This window comes from Rhopalosiphum maidis, chromosome 3 (assembly GCF_003676215.2).
Source record: "Rhopalosiphum maidis isolate BTI-1 chromosome 3, ASM367621v3, whole genome shotgun sequence".
NCBI classification, from domain to species: Eukaryota; Metazoa; Arthropoda; class Insecta; order Hemiptera; family Aphididae; genus Rhopalosiphum; species Rhopalosiphum maidis.
In genome coordinates this window covers 48,274,686-48,293,890 of record NC_040879.1, presented here as the reverse complement: position 1 = coordinate 48,293,890, position 19,205 = coordinate 48,274,686, and the positions used below count along the sequence as shown (strand labels likewise).

The window sequence follows — 19,205 nt, the reverse complement described above, 5'->3', positions numbered from 1 at the left end:
AAATGTATTAATTATTAAAATTTTTATTTATTATTAAATATTTAAATGGTAAAGAAATATTCATTATATATACACCAAATATATCACCAAATCATCATATAATCATATAATGTCATTATATATTCATTGTATATAGTATATACATTACACAAAATAGCTATAAAAAGTTGTTAATAGAATTTTTTTTTTATATTTTTATTTGGCCTGCCTTAATAAAAGTGTCTAGTTTCGCCTATGTACCCAAGTCTATATATGTATAACTTATAATTTATAAGTATAATGCGATAAAATAAATGTATATGTATTGTTCAAAGTACATAATATAATTAATTTAATTTAAAATTTAAAAATATAGGTAAAATAATTTCAATAATTTCGCTGTGGTATAGATAATTGACGTGCGGATAATCGATATTCTACTTTGTTAAAAATAATAAGAAATATAATTATGTGAAAAATATTTTTACGAGAAAAAACTAGAAACTATAAATATCTAAGTTTCTTTTTATGAATCTATCCATTAACAAAAATAAATCAAATAAAATTTTTACCCTCCAAACTTTCCATAGACTCAAATATTTATCTTATTATACTGTTTTTTTATCAGGTTAGGTTATCTGATTACCGCATTTTAAATTTAATATTAACCTGTATTGTATTTTTAAAACAATTCAATTTTAATATATATATATACATATATATACATATATATGTATAACCATTGTGTCATTAAAACTATAAATTTAATAAAACAAGATTAATTAAAATTTTTTTTAGTAACAATGAATGTTTCTGATGAAAATTATAGAAATATACTGGCTAGTTTTCGGACTAATGACTTACAAAAATTATTGGAAACGTTTGGTCAAAATAAAACAGGTCAAAGATCTGAATTACGAGATCGAGCACTTGAATTGTTAAAGTCTAAACCAACTGGTCTTAACTATGTAGCATATCTAACAAAAATACTTGAACTACATGGTATCATACAATCTGATTCGTATATTAATGATATGATGCATAATTATTCTATGCCACCTCAACAAAGACAGATGATGTCTATGGGTCAGTCACAGACACCACAACAAAGAATGTGCCTACTGCCACAACGTCCTCAGCAATCGATGCAAACGATCCGCGCTGGATTACCACAGTTAATGCTCCAAATGCAAAGAGCCGTACATGGAAACCCTACTGATCCAAATACTATTCATGGAAATACTATGGCTATCAAAAATATTCAGCATATATTTGGTAGAAACCAGCCAGCTGGATCTCATACTGCAGAACCATCTCAATTACCCATAAATCAACCAAGTATGGCGTATATGATGCAACAAAATACTGTGAGATTTGTTTTGAATACGTTGGCAAATAAAAACAGTAATGATTCAACACCATCGCCTCAAATTTTAGCCAATTACAAGTTCAAAAAACTACCATTTTACGAAGTTATTGAAGATATTATAAAGCCAACTCTTCTAAATGGATCAGAAACATGTACATTAGTAAACTTTACTATAGGTAGCAATATATTTTATCTTTATGATCACTCTTTTTAACTTAATCGTATTCATAATATTTATTTTATTTCAGGAACTAGACAAATGACATTCATCCATACTATGTCACCCGAACAAGCATCACTTATTGCGATGAATAGAGATATTTCATATGGAAAAAATGAGTATCTTTATCAATACCAGATTCGAATTTGTCAGTTAGAAATTGGACGTAATGAAGTAACTGATTTTTTGCCATTAGGACTCAATATTCGAGTTGGAAATAAAATATGTTCATTGCCACCTATTGCTTCTGTACGATTAGGAAACGAATCTAGACGAATTGCAAAACCTATTAATATCGCGCAATATCTAAAACTTAATCCAAATATTTCAAACTCGATCACTATAAATTGGGTTCCAGATGGGAAAAAATATGCCTTGGCAATGTTTATTGTAAAAAAGTTATGTTCAGATAATTTATTAAAAAAACTTCTAGATAGAGAAACGAAGAGTTCAGAAGAGACAAAACATTATATTATTAAAAAGTTCACAGATGTTGATCCAGATTTGGCCACTACGTCTTATTATTTTTCCTTGATTTGTCCATTGGGTAAAACTAGGATGAAGATACCTGCAAAATCTATCCATTGTGATCATATACAGTGTTTTGATGCAGCTACATTCATTTCAATGAACGAGAGAAAGCCAACATGGATGTGCCCAACGTGTAATAAACCTTGTTTATACGATGATATACGAGTAGAAAATTATTTTTTGGATATTGTCACAAGTCCTATGCTCAAAGACGATAATCAGGATATTGAAATTTTGGCAGATGGTTCATGGATTATATCTGAAAAAAATAAATATACCAATAATATGAATAATACTTATGATACTAAAAAAAACCCTATAGATTCTATCGATTTAGATGACAGTGACGACGAAATTTCTATTGAACCAAAAAAAGAACTTGAACTAGAAGGTTCAGAAAAGCAGAAATCTATAAACACGAAATCACATTTTGTTGATTTGACAAAAGATGAGGACGAAAAACCACCAAAACATACTGATAAACTGGAAAATGAGGCTCAGGCGATTGATGCTAAACAGCCAGTTACTGAACATGATTTAATACCACAAATTCAAGTACAGCCGCAACAAACAGTTACCAGTTCTGGACAAAAATGAAAAATGCAATTGTTCTTTTCGTCATTTCCTTCAAGTTTTTACCATTACAACAAAAGTTTCTTAATATTTGTATTATTATTGTAATCGATACTATTTTTAGATGGACAGACTTTTAAAGTCACGATGCGGTTCTATATTTCTATACAAAATAAAAATATTTCTTACTTAAATATTTAATATAATAAGAATATTAACATTATTTCTACTTATCATAATATCTTTTCTAGTTAATAACACAGGTAATATTTTAAACAATGAATGCTCATATTTTCTGATAACATTAAATTATTCATATTTATTATAAGTTTCTCCATAATATTCACTTATTTCAAAACTATTTAGACTAATTAACTCATGGAGTAAGCTTTATGATTGCTGTATGGGAACATGGCGCAAATCCGCAATATCAAATTATTAAAAATATAAATATAAAAATAAAAGATAAACTTTTAAATTTTATATTAAAACCAGATACTAGTTCTGATTCTCCCTCAAAAAAATCAAAAAAAAAAAAAAAATGATTTATTAATGTAAAAAATGTAATTTATATTAAAATAAATATTACTAAAGTAAAAATATATGATAAATATAAAATCATTTTAATTTAATCTTTTAGTTAAAAATATTAATTTCAAACTAATAATTGTATGCCTCATAAGAAATAATTTGTGATATAAAACAAATTATTTCTTAAACAGAATAGTTTGAATCAGTGTTTGAACTGGAGGGGTGCATAGGGGGACGGAGCTCTTTACTATTTTTTTTTCGTGTACCCCAACATTATATACCATATATAACATATATAGTATAAGGATAAATATAATGTGTATATATATGTTAGTTAACCAAATATAGTACAAAATAAAAATTTAAAAAAATAAATAATTTAAATGATGATTTCAAGTCATATCACCTTAGGCTGAAAAACACCTATAAGAAAAAATGTAATTAAACCCCTACATAATTCAATATGACCAAAAATTATAAATACCTAGAGTATTAAGTAAAAAACCATCTTTAAAAAATTATTATTATTATTATAAGTATAAAAATAACTATAATTTAATTAATTAATTCAACATAATTATCTGCCAAAATATTTTTATTCATTTTTTTAATTGTTAATTTATGTAATTCTATCAAACTAATATACATTTTTTTTTATATAAAAAATTGCGTGTTAGATAGTAAGGTAAGAATGGAATTATTATATCTATAATAATGTATAACATCAATATAATATAATTTTTCAAATCTTAACGGTTATAAAATACCAATATAAAATAAGAAGGTAATACACATTAATATTATTACATAGAAGAATGTTTCTATTCGGGATTGTAATTGCTTTATGAAGGGTCATAGTTAAATTTCAAAGAAAAATATTATCAAAAATGTATTCCAAATAAAAAATGTTTTTGTTCTACAGAGTTAAGTTAGTTAAGTAAGTTTCATTATTGTATGTTTGTATTTTAGACTTATAGATCAAAATAAGGGAGAGACATATTTTTTTTTAAATAACTTACAAGGCAATGTACATGTCATTGTGAAAAATATTTAAGGCAACCAAACCGACGCAAAAAGTGAGTCTCCAAATTGTTGTATAAGTTAATACGTTGATCAAGGAAAATTTAAGTTGTCAAAATTGTTTTCTTGAATAAGTGTTATAATAAAGTTTTTGTGCATTTAAATTAACTGTTTTTCTTTGAACAGTCACATTAGGTACTTAAATGTATTTTTTTGAGTTCAATCTGAAACCAATTAATTTATTATTGTTATAAGGATTAAATACCTAAGCAGTTAAAGTAGCCGGCCCTATCAATTATCAATTCTTAAGAGTTTAACTGTTACATGTTAATTGCTAGGTGTTGATAGAGATTTATCACTAAAAAAAAAGTATATCTACAATAGTGTTCAAAAATTTTTTTTTTTAATTTGAAAATGTATTTAGGTTTTTGTTAAAGTTTAATACAAGTCTGCAAACAAAAACTAACAAATAATGAAAAAAAACAACCAAAATTTAACTTATTTTTAATTAAAAAAAAAAAAATACTAATTGAGTAAGTAATAAAATAACTGAAATAGGTACCTACTTAATGAGTACTGGACACGGGTTTTTCTTAAAAAATATTGAGATTAGTTCTCAATGTCTCCTATTCGTATTAGAATAAACTAATTTTGTTATCCGTTTTTATTTGGTTGTAATGTTTACTACCTACTCTTTCTGTAGTCTTTGCATTTTGGGCAAATAATTAAGAGAGCTACATATAATTTTTATAATGCATGCATAATATATATATATTATCATCTATTTTTGTTGTAATAGATCTTAATTTTAAAGAATGCACTGTATCTATATTACTAGGTACGTGCTCTGAATCTCTAATATCCAATATTCGATATATGTAATACATAGGGGTACTGTGATGTAAGCTTAAAGATTAAAATACTTAATGACTGGATGGCATCCATTCTACCTGGGTCGGATACTTTAGTCATAAATATAATAAATAAAAGTAACGAAGGAGTCACACAACATGAACTAGGAAAATGAATCGACATGACCCGCGTATTTTTAATATTAAAACAGCAATAGATTGTAGGACTATAATGGCAATAATCAATGACGACGATAAAAAGATAAAATAGCTTTTTTGAGAAACGCTAGCGAAACTACAACATCCATGCATATCAATTATTAAAACGCTACATGAAACAAAATTGGTACTTAATATCATCACAAAATATATTTTATTATGTAAAATAATTATTGTATTTGTAAAAATGGTTAAACAATTTCTATAATAGTTAAAAGTACATTACATACACATAAAAAAAAATATAATAGGTACCTTCATTCATACCATGTCATTAACACTGTTGTGCTTTTATCATTCTAAATATTTTACTTTCAGTTCATATAGGTAATTATATTTTCCCACAACAAATATATTTTTTAGTATCGTTTAAGTATCTACAAAATATTTAATAGGATTCAATACTCAATGATTATTATTTTATGTTCACATAGTAAATAAAATCGTACTACGTTTGAACACAGAAAGTAGATAGAAAAGTACTACATTCAGTAGTAAATATTATTTATAATAATTCTAATTAATTTAGAATTTATATTTTTATTTATCTTTAATTTTTTTAATTCATTTTATAATGTTTTATAAATATGAAAATGTAGATTACGTTTATTTCCTTTAATGGAAAGTTACTTGTGGATAAATATTATTTTCTGCTTATATAAATATATATCTAAATTAATCTACACATTAAAAAATTGCATGGCATATAATAAAATTCATAATATGCATAAAAGTTTTAAGTCCCCCACGAATAATGTTTTTGAATTATAATAAAATGATTAACATTATTATACATCATCAAAATAATAATTCAAAATAATTTAATTCAAATTTGAAATACAATGAGAAAAATTACATACAAAACAATATAATTATATATATAAAATAATTGCTTATATATGTTTTAGATTTTTTTAGTTCCAGTATGAACAACGTATGAGGAACATTTCATTACATTTTCATACCTAAGCTATAAAATTAAAAATATTATAAATGTTTTTCTACAATATACTTGTAGTTTATAAATTTAGTAAAGTAAAATTGATAATTTTAAAAACAAAATGTATTATGTTTTGCATGAATATTTAATCATTTTTAATATAACATTTAATATGCAAAGAACATAGTTTAGGTCTGGGTTGAAGCATGTTTATTTTTAATTGGCATAGGATACCAAACAAATTAAGTCATTCTTGGCCAATCAAAGTTATTTACCACATTATCTTTTGGTTTCTAGGATACTAACAGCTGTTTCAGATCTACTTCCAAGGACTCTTACTGCATACAGAATACTGACAAACATTAACCCTTTCAGCATCAATTACATTTAAAAATAAAAGAGGAATTTTATTATCTTTGAAAAATAGATAAATGAACATATAAACATATGTATCTATTGTACATTTTTTTCATTCAAAATATTAGAATACATGTCTAGAATATTTTTTATAACTTCTTTTAACTTAAGTTCTAGTTCTTTGTAAGAAAACTTAGAATAGAATAAATAGAAAAATAAAATAGAAAAATATTAATATATATATATATATATTAATATTCAAAATAGAATTGTAATACTCTTACGTAAAATAGGCCAGCAATTTGTTGATGTGCTTCATCAAAACAGTATAACAAGTTAACAAGTCAGCTATATTAAAACCTATACAACCTAAATAGTGTGTTATATTTTTTATAGTATAATAAATAATGATCAGAATAAATTTTCATCCCTTACCAATAATAACTAATTATTTATTGAAATATATTAAAAGAATTATTCCAGGAACCCCTGGTATATTATTCAACAATGAATTATGCTTTTAGAAATAAACAAACTGAAAACGTTGTTAACTAAAATTAACATATTAAGATGTTCAAATTTATTTTCAATATCAAATTATCATAATCAATAATTACATAAATATTGTCTTTACAAAACTCCTTAAAAATAGCATGTTTTAATTAAAAAAAAAAAAACACATAACATTTATCTCATTAATGGTAAGCATATTAATAATATAATTTAATAAAATAGATACTTGAATGTAACTTATATTTTATTTTATAACAATAATAGTTGTATTAAAACATTAAGATACACAAAAATAAAAATGAGTGTTTAAAAATTGTAAACCAAATGAAGTATATAGAAATAAAAAAATACAAATACATTCATTTTTTTTTAATAAACCCATTAATTTTTTGGAATTTATGATTTCGCATATTTTTTCTTTTCTATCTCTTTTTTTTTCTCTTCTATGGATGCACTTAGTTTAATAGCTTCTTGTTCATTCTCTACTATTCGTTTGACCATTTTATTCATCTCCTCGATTAAAGCAGTTCTCATGTTGTATACAGACACTTTTGAACACTGTTCTTTCCTGTAAGTTTGGAACAAGATAATTTAGTAAATAAATGATTATTGAAAATTGTATTCATTATTAGTAATTAAGTATATTCTAGATAAAATATAATTTGTTTAGCAAAATAGTGAAATTAAATAAAAAGTTTGATTTTGCATGTTTTGATACATTTTATAAGCAAAAAAAAAATATTCAATAAATTAAATCATTTTTAACTATTGTTGAATGTTGATATCATATACCTAATATTTTTGTATACCTATCATATTTTTGCAATTTTCCCTATGTCTTGAGCATATTTAAAACTTAATAATATTCAGTAAATCTAAAATAAGTCTGAATAAAAAGTTCTTCCGTTTTTATTATTTATATTTTTTAATTATAAGAAAACATCATACAAATAATAGCAAGTATAACGTTCAGATTCAAAATACTCCATTTTACTCTATTATGTTTAATGTTAAGTGAAATTGAAGTGAATATATCTATTGTATTATTATAAAAAATGTAATGTAAGGATATGTTTTTTGTAAAAACCTACATAGGGTTTTAAATAAAAAGATTCATATATTTTAATTTATTACAGGCAAATAATTTATATTTATAAATTTAATTTAATTTTTATTTAATATTAATAAGTTATGGTAACTAATTGTTCAAATAAATAAATAAATTTATTTTTGTTATCAACAGTCCCGGATTGAGCCAGAGGGCTACCAGACCAAATCCTGTGGGCCATTAAAAAATTTGAAAAAATTGGGCCGGATGGGCCAATTTGATGATGTTTTGAATCAGTAGAAATATCTTATCCATATTTTAAAAAATATGATTCTAAAATCTAATTCATAACAAAAATCGTTATCTTCTGTTGAATATCGATATAATGATATCCAACAGAAAACAATGGTTAGAGTATGGTCACTATTAGAATTGTTTTGTTTATCTTAATCTTTTGACAACTGACAAATAACAAATAAAAATAATATGATAATATAATAGGTACCTATGGCTTGTGTGGTTTATAAATTTAATAAAATGTAGGTTTTATATATTTTCCGTTTGACAGTTAAATGTTAATGTAATAGTAATATTGCAGACATCAATATAGCAAAATAATTTAGCAGACTAACAAGTATTTTAAACAAATTTGATCCTAGCTTAACTGTAAGAGTGTTAACTGATGAAATTTAAGATTTTGCATCTAAATGGCCTAAAATTAAACAACTCGTTGTTGATGATAACCAGGAAAAGTTTTTACAATATGACGATAATCATGAGGATAATGAGAAAAAAGGTGGTGAAAAAAAATATTAATGTATGATAATAATGAATGTATTGTATGTTGTTTTAAAATTTTACAAATCTACAATTTACATTCCATGACATATTCAAGTTTATTTTTAGCATATAAGTTTATCTTAACACTGTCTTGCATACAAGTACTTTGTGAAACAATATTTTTTAAGTGTAAGTATAGAAATACTAAATAGTAAATAGACTCATAAAATATATATTGCAAGGAAAAATGGATACATTTTTATTAATGAAATTGAAAAAGACATTTTGCAAAACATAAAAGATGAAGATGTTATCGAGTTATTAGCTATTAAAAGTAATTTATTGAAAAATTTACTCATTTGAAAATAGTCTGACAATAATTAATTTTATTTTATAACACTGTACAATATCATTGTTTAATAATAATAATAAAAAAAAAACTATTACAATTTTACTCATGTTTGTAATTTTTATAATACCTAGTATTTAAATGTTTGATTTAAAATTAGAGAAAGAGAAAGAGAAAGTATTGCTTGTATTTACAATAATGGTCAGTAAATAAAATTATACTAAAAAATTTGTATAGATTTAGAAAAAAATTGTTTAATAACTTTGGCCTGTCTAGGTGGATAGCCTGATAAGCAATTTTTTATGAATGAGTGCTGGTTATCAAGTATATCTTGTGCAATATTTATAAATGTTATACATTTTTATACATTTCACATGCTATTGATGTAACTATAAACTATAATTCTTTATCTTCTAAAATTAATATAAATTAGTGAGGAAATATATATATTCTAAAAATATTTTGTGTATATTTTTTTAAATTATTTAACCATTGTTTACCCATTTAATTACATTGTTTTTTTAAAACTTAAATTTTTTTTTAGCTTAAATTGACAGTAAAAGAGTAGTATACTTCATGTAATTTATAGTTTTTTTCATTTTGAATATATATATACACCTATCTATTATATACTATTATTTTAATTGTTTAGTACAAAAATGTTTTGTTTTAATATTCAATTTATGTAAAAAAACTTGAAAATGGGAAAAGGTATAATTACTTTATTTTTAGTTTGAAGAAAAATTTTTAGATACTGTTGATTACAGTGCTTTTATCAGAATAATACTATATTATGGTATATTTAATAAAAGCTTAAATTGATTTAGATTTACTTTAAGAATAGAAGATAAATTGATACTATAAATAGAACATTCAGTAATGAAAAATTAATAAGTATTAGACACTACAAGGGGATGTCCTAGATCCAGTTTGGTTCATGTTCTAATATACTTTATATAATTTGAGTATAGATGGATTAAGAGTTGCATGTGCTAGTCTTACACTACCTTTATTTTTTCAGTAACATATGGAAAACTGTACAAATTAAACAGTAATTATAAATTTAAAAAATAAACATTTTTATTTTTTTTTTAATTATAAAATATGTACGTGCTATACAAAATATAATATTATAATGTGTCCTGCTAAACAAAAATGCCATAACTCAAAAAATATTAAAAATTGAGTTAAATATGGCATCTAATAGGTTTACCAGCTTAACACAATATTTGTAGAAAAAATACCTCTACAATTACATTGAATAGGTAATAAACTCAATTATTTTTCTTTGAAAATGCCGTAGATTATGTGACATAAAAGTAACTTTTAGTCATATAATATGTAAATAATACTTTAAAATTATTATTATTTCATTGCATTCCTCATCAAAAAAAACTATAAAGATGGATATGTTTTATACTAAATAGACTAACAAATAATTATAAAGGTTTAATAAAATGCCAGTGAGAATAAAAAAAATTACAAGAGTAATGTATTTAGGCTTAATTAACAATTTTAATTTACATTGAAACATTTATTACATTGATTGTTTAGTATTAAAATGAAATTCTGCACATTGTATAACAAAATATGTACAAATTGATCTCCTAGTGTGGCTTAATAATAAAGGAGGAAGCTATGCAAATAACACACTAAAACTACAAGTAATACAAATAATAGTTGTATGAATATTTAAAAAAAAATTGTTATACAAGGATCCACAGTATACAATTATAAGTATATTTATATTATATATAATTCACAGTTATATTTCTGTGCCAGTAATTTACAGTATTAAAATAAGTCAGTTAAAATTATTATTACTAAACAACAAGTCAAGTGTTTAAGTTATGATATTAGGATTTAGGAAATTATATTGAAATTTTCCTCGCTTAAAAATTAAAATATGGTTAAAAACTAAAAGGAGACACATACTGTTTTTACTTTTAAGTTTAATATCAGGCCAATTCATTCAAACATTGCAGCTAACAACACTAAAATTAAGTTAAAACTTCTGAACGTAAATTTGCTAAATTGTCCATCGTAAAATGGATACAACACATATAGGTGAAACGTCCTCTTTTAAGATATTAATTTTACATAAATGCATAAAATTGTAAAGCTAAGATTAGAGTTTATATTTTAGTGCATGTTTTGGTACTTAATGGAGGATAAAACTATATTTAACTTTTTTGATGTACTTAAGTCCAGCTTTTACTAATGAGAATCATCAATACATCATACATTTTCCAGATATTATGATTAGTTTAATGATTCAACAGGTATTTTACAACATTGTAATTTCACAAATTCCTCATAATATTACTTAATTAATAATTTAATTTAAATGGATTTGCACAGGTAATAATACTATTAGATATAACCATTTTAATTGTGTTAAGTTATTGACTTACCCATTTCCAAATACTTTATTTATAGTATCTGTATATGCTTTGCAGTTATCAATCAAATTAACATTTGTTTTATATCCAAGATTATCATCTTCAATGAAAGGTTTTGTACTTAAATTCACAATATCAACTTTAACTGGGTTTAAGCACTTCCTAAATAATACAAAAAAAAAATTCAAATCATTATGTTCATAATAAGTATATAATACCCTTGATACAATATATTAATGCATATTTAAATGTAGATATTTAATTACATTTTTTAGTATTTACCCAGTGTCACATCTGTAAAAAATATGATTGAACTTATGATCCATGGAACCAATATAGTTATGGTTGAACATACAAAAGAGAAATTTGTTTGTAGATACACTAATTTTATCAAAAATATTACTGAGTTGTGCATGAAAACGAATATCAGCAATACTAGGAGATAATACAGCATTTCTACGAAATCTGTACCAACCAACAATAGACTTCTAAAATAAATTAGATGTGCATAATTAATCTAACATAATATATGGTTTACACGTAGGTATACGACTGTTTATTTTCATACCTCATAATTTGCTGGACATTTTTGTAAAAAATATTTCAATTTTTTGTAATCTATTTGTAATGGGTTTGAACAAAGTTGTTCATAGAAATCTGGTAGCGGATATGAAGCATGGATACCTGAAATCAAAAATAAAATATTAAAAATTCATACGACAAAGTAGGTATTTAATAATATTTATATTTATTAATAACTGTTAATTACATATTGTTTCTTCTGTGATGGTGTTGTTCAATGATTCATCGGTTATAACATTTGATACTTTAATTTTTTTATCTCCAATTAGGAATCCAATCTAATAAAAAAACCATAGTAAATTATTTTGATTAATTTGATGGAGTAAGTACACATACAAAGTTTGTAATTGTGATCAAGTAATAGATAAGGCCTATACAATTTGTTTACTATAACATTAATCAAACATAATAACACCAAATCGAAATAACTTAAATTATCAACTTGAGTGTGTGGTCAAAAATTTAATTTAAATTATGAAATGTCTAACAGTGTTATAAGGAAATCATAGTCAAATGACAACACATTACTGGGTGGGTGCTTGTATAGCAATAAAGTTGGATGACAATTTGCAACGCCAACGATGTTGGTCGTTACCATTGGCACGTGTTTTGATGTTTCGGCTTCGTTCGGTGAAAGCAGTGTACGACGATTAGTGTTCACAGTTGATACATAAATAAAGGAATTTTCAAAGGCGTATTTTAATAACCGTACGCACCTGGTTGCACGGTTCTTTCAGGCAGTTGTACTCGGTGATGGACAGCGTCGGCGTGGTTACGACGAATCGCAGATTGTAGTATTCTCGTGACATGACTTATGTGAACGCAGACAAACTCGTTCCAGTTCTAGACTTAACTACCAGAAGTTGTTCGGTCGTTACCAGATGAACCGTTCGGACATTACAAAGACGAACACTGTTCGGTCTTCACGAACGGAAATTTAAAAATGGCGAAATGCCGATTGCCGGCAAATCTGAACGTCAGACGAGTGTATATTATTATTATTATTATTATTTTATTTATATGTCACTTCGCGTGACGATAATAATAATTAAAAAATTATAAAACAATTAAACAATATTATTGTGAATGGAGATAACGTTGCTATACGTCGTAATCCATAATACCATGAACATTAAACATTACCTACGTATTATCACAGAATAAAAAACTTAATAAATTCTGTGATATTATATATGACTATTCGAATCATTTTAAACTGATAAGGTCATAATCATAATTCATAATATTGCTTTACGACGACACAATTAAAATTGATGATTAAATATTTAAATTTTTACACAGCGTTGAAAAGTACTCGAGTAAAAGTATTTGGTTAAAGTTTTAAATAGGTACTTTCTCAAAGTATCTGTACTTAAAATGAATTACTGATTTTTTTTATAATACTTTTTATTTTTAGTGCTTACATCTTTTAAGTACGATTCTATCACGTCAAATAAAAAAAAAAAAAATGAGAGATTGATGTGTGTTTCGAGTCAGAAAATACAATCCATATAAAAATGGTCAATATAGTTTAATAATAGTGATAACAATACAGTCGTAGGTAGTAGATACGATATAAAAAAACCGTATCCTGTACGGCTGTACAATATTGTCGACTGTTGACTGTTGTCTATCGAGTATATTATATATTGTATGTAGTCGTAACCGATTTTCGTTAGGTTAAACACCATATAACACATATTCTAAATAAGAATGATAATATTGAACATAATATCATAAAATATCACAGCTTTAAAACATACCTAATATATTATTTATAATATATTATTTATTGCAAATGAATAAATGTTAACATTTTTATTTGAATTAAATTTGTTTGATAGGTACTTTATTTAATAGGTGCAGACAATACAGTACCTCGTATAAATTATTGATTTATTATTGTATTTTATTATCTTTATTATATCTATATAGAGACTCAAGATTGTATTAAAAATTTTCAAGAGGTATAGTGAACACCATGAAAATATTGTAGGTAGTAGAACTTTATCAGTTTTTCCCAATTAAAATATTTTTTTGTGAAATTACGGAAATGAAAATGAAAATTACTTGTTAGTTTTTTTTAGGAAACAGATAAGTAATTTATGGCTATATCTTCGCAGTAAATATAGTACATTGGTATATAAGTATATAGTACTACGTTTGGAACAACTCTAGTTTAGCAACCTATCGATTTTTTTTTAATGTGTGTTTTGCCGATAACTTCAAAACGAAATTTGTCCAACCTTTTTTTACATTCTTATAAAACATGCAAAAACACGAATTAAAAAAAAAAAATCGATAGGTTGTTAAACTAGAATTATGCCCTACGTTTATAATATGGATAACTTTGGTGAACACAAATACGTAGCTAATATTCGTATACTTAATACTTGATGGTTGCAAATATTTACTAACTCATGGTTGTCACTTGTCTTTGTTTAAGTAAATAAATGATTAAAATATTCAAAATTGTTACACCAACTTTATAAAATACACAGTATCGTATTTATAAATGCAAGATAGGCTCCATTATATACGTACGTTGAAAAATTATACAATTTTTATAGATAATTTGAAATATTATTAAATAGGCAATTTTTAAGGGCTTCAGACGGTTCAATATAGGAAATATTATAATTTATAGGTGTATGTGTGAATTATACAAGTGTGTGCGCAGTAAACGATGGTTAGTGTGTGTATACTTCCTAACCATTACCCGCATAACAAAGCGCAGTTTATAAAATTCAATAAAACGAAATAGTTTTGTCATAAATTTAAGATGTATTTAATAAACGCTTTCATAAAACAAATTATTTGGAACACACGACTAACAACAATTGATTACCAATAAATAATTTAACTACACCATTTCAGTCATTTGTTTTGTTAAATGTTACTACGAAGCATTATTGATAACATACGAGTATTTTGTAATTGATGTATTCTGTAATATTATTATCATCTTATAAATAAATATTAGGTGTTATAACTTAGCATTATTATTTTCAATTTTTCATTGGTACGCTGTACACGTGATTTAAGATTATGATTAAATACTATAAAAAAAATCAAAGTTTATTTAACATTAGTTTTAACTTGTTTATTAATTCATTATTATAATATTAAAAAAAAAAACAAAATAAAACAAAAAAGTTAATGCCAATATGTGACGCTACTAACAGAAAAAAAATCAAGGACAAAAAATGTTAGGTATAACAACAAATAAAACGATTTTAAATTATTTTATGTGACAGATAAATGATAAAATTAAGTTTTTTAATTTAGTATATAATAATTTTTATTAAATAGTTGTAGGCTTATAGTCAATGTTTTATTTGTATTTTGTATATGGTCAAAATAATATGTACCTATCGAACAATTCTTAATAATATAATATGGTTTCTATTGAAACATTTGAAACTCATAAGTCACTACTCGCTATGCTTACCAGAGCCGTGCTGTTAAGATTTGGTGCCCAAAGCAAAATTAAAAATATTCGCTCCCTATTTTACTATGATTTTTTTATGCGTTTCAATTTTTTTGGTGCCCCTTTAAACCATGCCCCTTAGGCCCCCCACGGCACGGCTCTGAATTGTTTACATTTATTAACTTACGATTAATCAATCAAAATCAATAAGCTCACATTCTGACTAGTGTGTAATTTTTCAGAAACTCAAAGGTTTAAAAGCGAGTTGTAATTGAAAATTGAACATTCAAAAAGAACAATTATACCTACCTAAATTAAGTAGCCTGATATAATAATATATAGTTGATATTTTTGTATTTGCATGTTATTTTTTCAACAAGTTATAATTAGTCTACACTTTACATAGTATTGGTTAATAAAAAAGTTCTAATAGGTAAGTTTATAACACGGATGTCGGATACTAACTTAAAGGTTTAAAGTATTTAATATTGAACCGGACCATGCAGAGCACTACTAGGAAGTTACCTTATTAATGACTAATATCGATAGACTAGACGATGTTGATAATTTTGTTTAGTGGAATATATATTGGGTCAAAATTTTAATAATTATATAACATAAGATAATTTATACATAATTATTTATTTTTACAATTTAATGAACTGTGACATTTTGAATTGCATAAAACATTACTTTTTTTATAAGCACATCTATTAGTCTTGCACCCTTTTGTACAAAATACATCTGGTATTCTAGTATATCCTTGAGATCCCGCGATTCCATAGCCAGAAGCCTATAACTAACGGTAACTACTTTTTCTCCGGCAGTCGCGATTGTCTTTTCCTAGTCTAATGTCTAATATATTATCAGAATACGGAACCAATATAGTGATTTAGTAAACATTTGTTTTAGCATTCCATACTCAGCGCCGGTTGTCGTTTGCGCATCACTATTGTTAATTTTGACCTTTTTTGGACGACAGCTAGTCTGCGCATCGTTCGATTTTTGGGTTATACATAATTTATGTTATAAATCAAGTCATCAATCTGTTTAGAAACAGTGTATGTAACTATTGTAACTGGTTATTAATCATTATTATTTAAATCAAATTAAAGTACCTATTAGGTTTTGTTTGTCTTGGAAATATATAATCTTTTATTTTTAGGAAGATAATGTACAAAAAATGGCTTCAGGTGATAGTAGTATTTACCTAATTGAACCTGCCCCCTTTGGCATTGGTAGTAGATGAAGAAAACAATAACCAAGATTTATAATTGATGTTATATGATATAATTTATAATATATATGCTAATGTCATCTTCTTCTTCAATGATCGGCAGACCATTTATGTGTCGTAAATGTAGTAGGTATGTACAGCACAAAGTCATAAAGTAATATTAACAATGGTCAATGATATTAATTTAATCTAGATTTTTGCTAAAATTACCGGTATTTTTCGTTCAATGAAAATGCCGTCCGTTTGACCAAAAAAATGTCGGTTACGTCTACAAGATAAATTTCCGCGCGACTCGCTAGGCACTGGACGTTGACGAAATTGAAATTTTTGACAAAATTGAATGTATGGATTAAAATAAAAAACATCTATGAAAACTTTAATGAAGTTACTAAAAAAAAATGTTTAATCCGATACAAGTCGATCAAGCGAAAAATAATTTTTAATTCTGCTCTTAAATAGTCAAAATTTCCACGGGCAACTCTGGGCAGGAAAACTATTGCTATGGTTGATATGTCAGAAATATGATCTATACGCCAAATCAGAAAATAAAAAATATGAATATGATTTATCTACACGTGTTACGTTAAATGTGAGCATTAGGAAACTAAATTTAATACATGTATATATAATTTAATAGCTAGCTAGTTAGTATGTAGTAATATTACTAAAATTATATTATTATATTAATAATCTATTAAAATCTATGAAATAGTAAACAAATAATTACCCCACTAAAAAATAAAAATAAAATAGTTTTTAGGTATTTATTTTTCTTTGACATATTATTTTATTATGTGTGTTCTTAGTTTTTTTACCTATTTTGAGTATTTTTATTGATTACACATATATAGAGTTACACTATTATGTATATAATTATATCAATGCTATGTACCAGACAAAACCTCTATATACCTGCTACACAACGATCTTAAAACTACGTTATCATCACATACAGGCATACAGCCCATACTGGTACCTATATATAAATATATTATTATAATATTATATTTAAGTATGTATACGAGATATTGATGAATGATGATACTATAATAATAGATCGTTTTTGTAATATCAGTTCTACTAGTTCTAAACAACCGATTAAGTTACAGTGTTATTTAAATATATAGTTATAGTCAAGGGCCCAATTGGAGGAGGTTTTTTTTTCTATTTTTGTTAGTGTATTGATGAGTCAGGTATAAATATACAATATAAATTTTATATAGTACCAATAAAAATAATCTCAAACAAGGCAAGTGGTAGTACTAATAAATACAAATGTATAGTTTATTTTTGTTTTAAAAAATCTCATGGTTGTTAATTGTTCTTTTTCTTCTAGAAATAGTATCACAAAATCTCAGCAGTCAACTATAAACTGCTAGAAATGTATTCAATGTAATTGCATATTAACAATAAGCTGGCTATATTAAAGTTACACCAAATTCTTTATTTTTAATCGAAAAGGCTCTTGATAAAATTACTGATAACGATATAAAAAGACCAGAGAATGAAAGGAAGATGTTAATATTGTATGAAAAAATACTTGAAAAAAATAGCCCAAATTAATATGACGATTATCATATAAATATTATAGAAAATATCTTAAGAAATGTTTAGTTTTAAAATTAAAAGATTGAGTTTGTTAATCAATATTTATTTTATTCACAACACAATATTATGTACATTTTTTGGTGTAATGTGTTCCTTTAATTGTTTTAATCATCTTCTCCTGATTTAAATGATCAACCTTATCTAGAATTTGTTGTTGTATATGCTTAGCCACTGCTCTTGGACCACCTTGGTGATTTCTAGATTTTTATCCATATTTTGACCAATTTGTTCAATACCTAAATCTTCTTCATGAGAACTGAGAAGGAAATTTATAATGAACTCGCATATGTTGTGAAGCATAAGCATTTACTATTCTACCAGCTTTATATCACCAGCATTCATTAATACTCTTTGATATGAAAGACAACTCCAAACACTTCTAAATACAGCAATTACTCTTGATTTATGATCGTACCAACTTACTATTTTAAAATTTTCAATTTTGATGTTGTGAAGTACTCATTTTAAATTGAAAATTTGAAAATAGTAAATTAGTACGTTCATAAATCAATGATAACACGAAACGTAACGTTTTTCCTCTAATCCATCTCTGGTAAGTATTATCGAGGGATCTTGATGGGTGTATCAGACTAACGATATTTTATTTTCACTATCGACAGTTTTAACGAAAATAGTTAAGTTAACGAATTTTGTAATACAGAATCG

General features: G+C 25.1%; 2 protein-coding genes and 1 pseudogene across 3 annotated transcripts; 2 read left to right on the top strand and 1 right to left on the bottom strand.

The window, feature by feature from the left end:
- Positions 1-782: 782 nt before the first annotated feature.
- Positions 783-2,732, top strand: LOC113558931 (E3 SUMO-protein ligase PIAS2-like). The gene is made up of 2 exons (XM_026964522.1): positions 783-1,524; positions 1,597-2,732. Exons 1-2 carry the CDS (start codon positions 783-785, stop codon positions 2,694-2,696), a joined length of 1,842 nt encoding a protein of 613 aa, XP_026820323.1. The 3' UTR covers positions 2,697-2,732.
- A 4,690-nt stretch (positions 2,733-7,422) lies between these two features.
- Positions 7,423-13,416, bottom strand: LOC113557151 (BRCA1-A complex subunit Abraxas 1-like). 2 transcript variants are annotated; one of them, XM_026962484.1, is made up of 6 exons: positions 12,981-13,416; positions 12,452-12,542; positions 12,251-12,366; positions 11,965-12,167; positions 11,695-11,844; positions 7,423-7,671 (listed from the first exon to the last, which is right to left on the bottom strand). In XM_026962484.1, exons 1-6 carry the CDS (start codon positions 13,071-13,073, stop codon positions 7,500-7,502), a joined length of 825 nt encoding a protein of 274 aa, XP_026818285.1. In that variant the 5' UTR covers positions 13,074-13,416; the 3' UTR covers positions 7,423-7,499. The 2 variants fall into 2 exon arrangements, with proteins under 2 accessions (XP_026818285.1, XP_026818284.1); XM_026962483.2 differs by having other exon boundaries at positions 11,965-12,170; positions 12,981-13,405.
- LOC113555631 lies at positions 13,216-18,494 on the top strand (annotated as a pseudogene).
- The last annotated feature ends 711 nt before the right edge of the window (positions 18,495-19,205 follow it).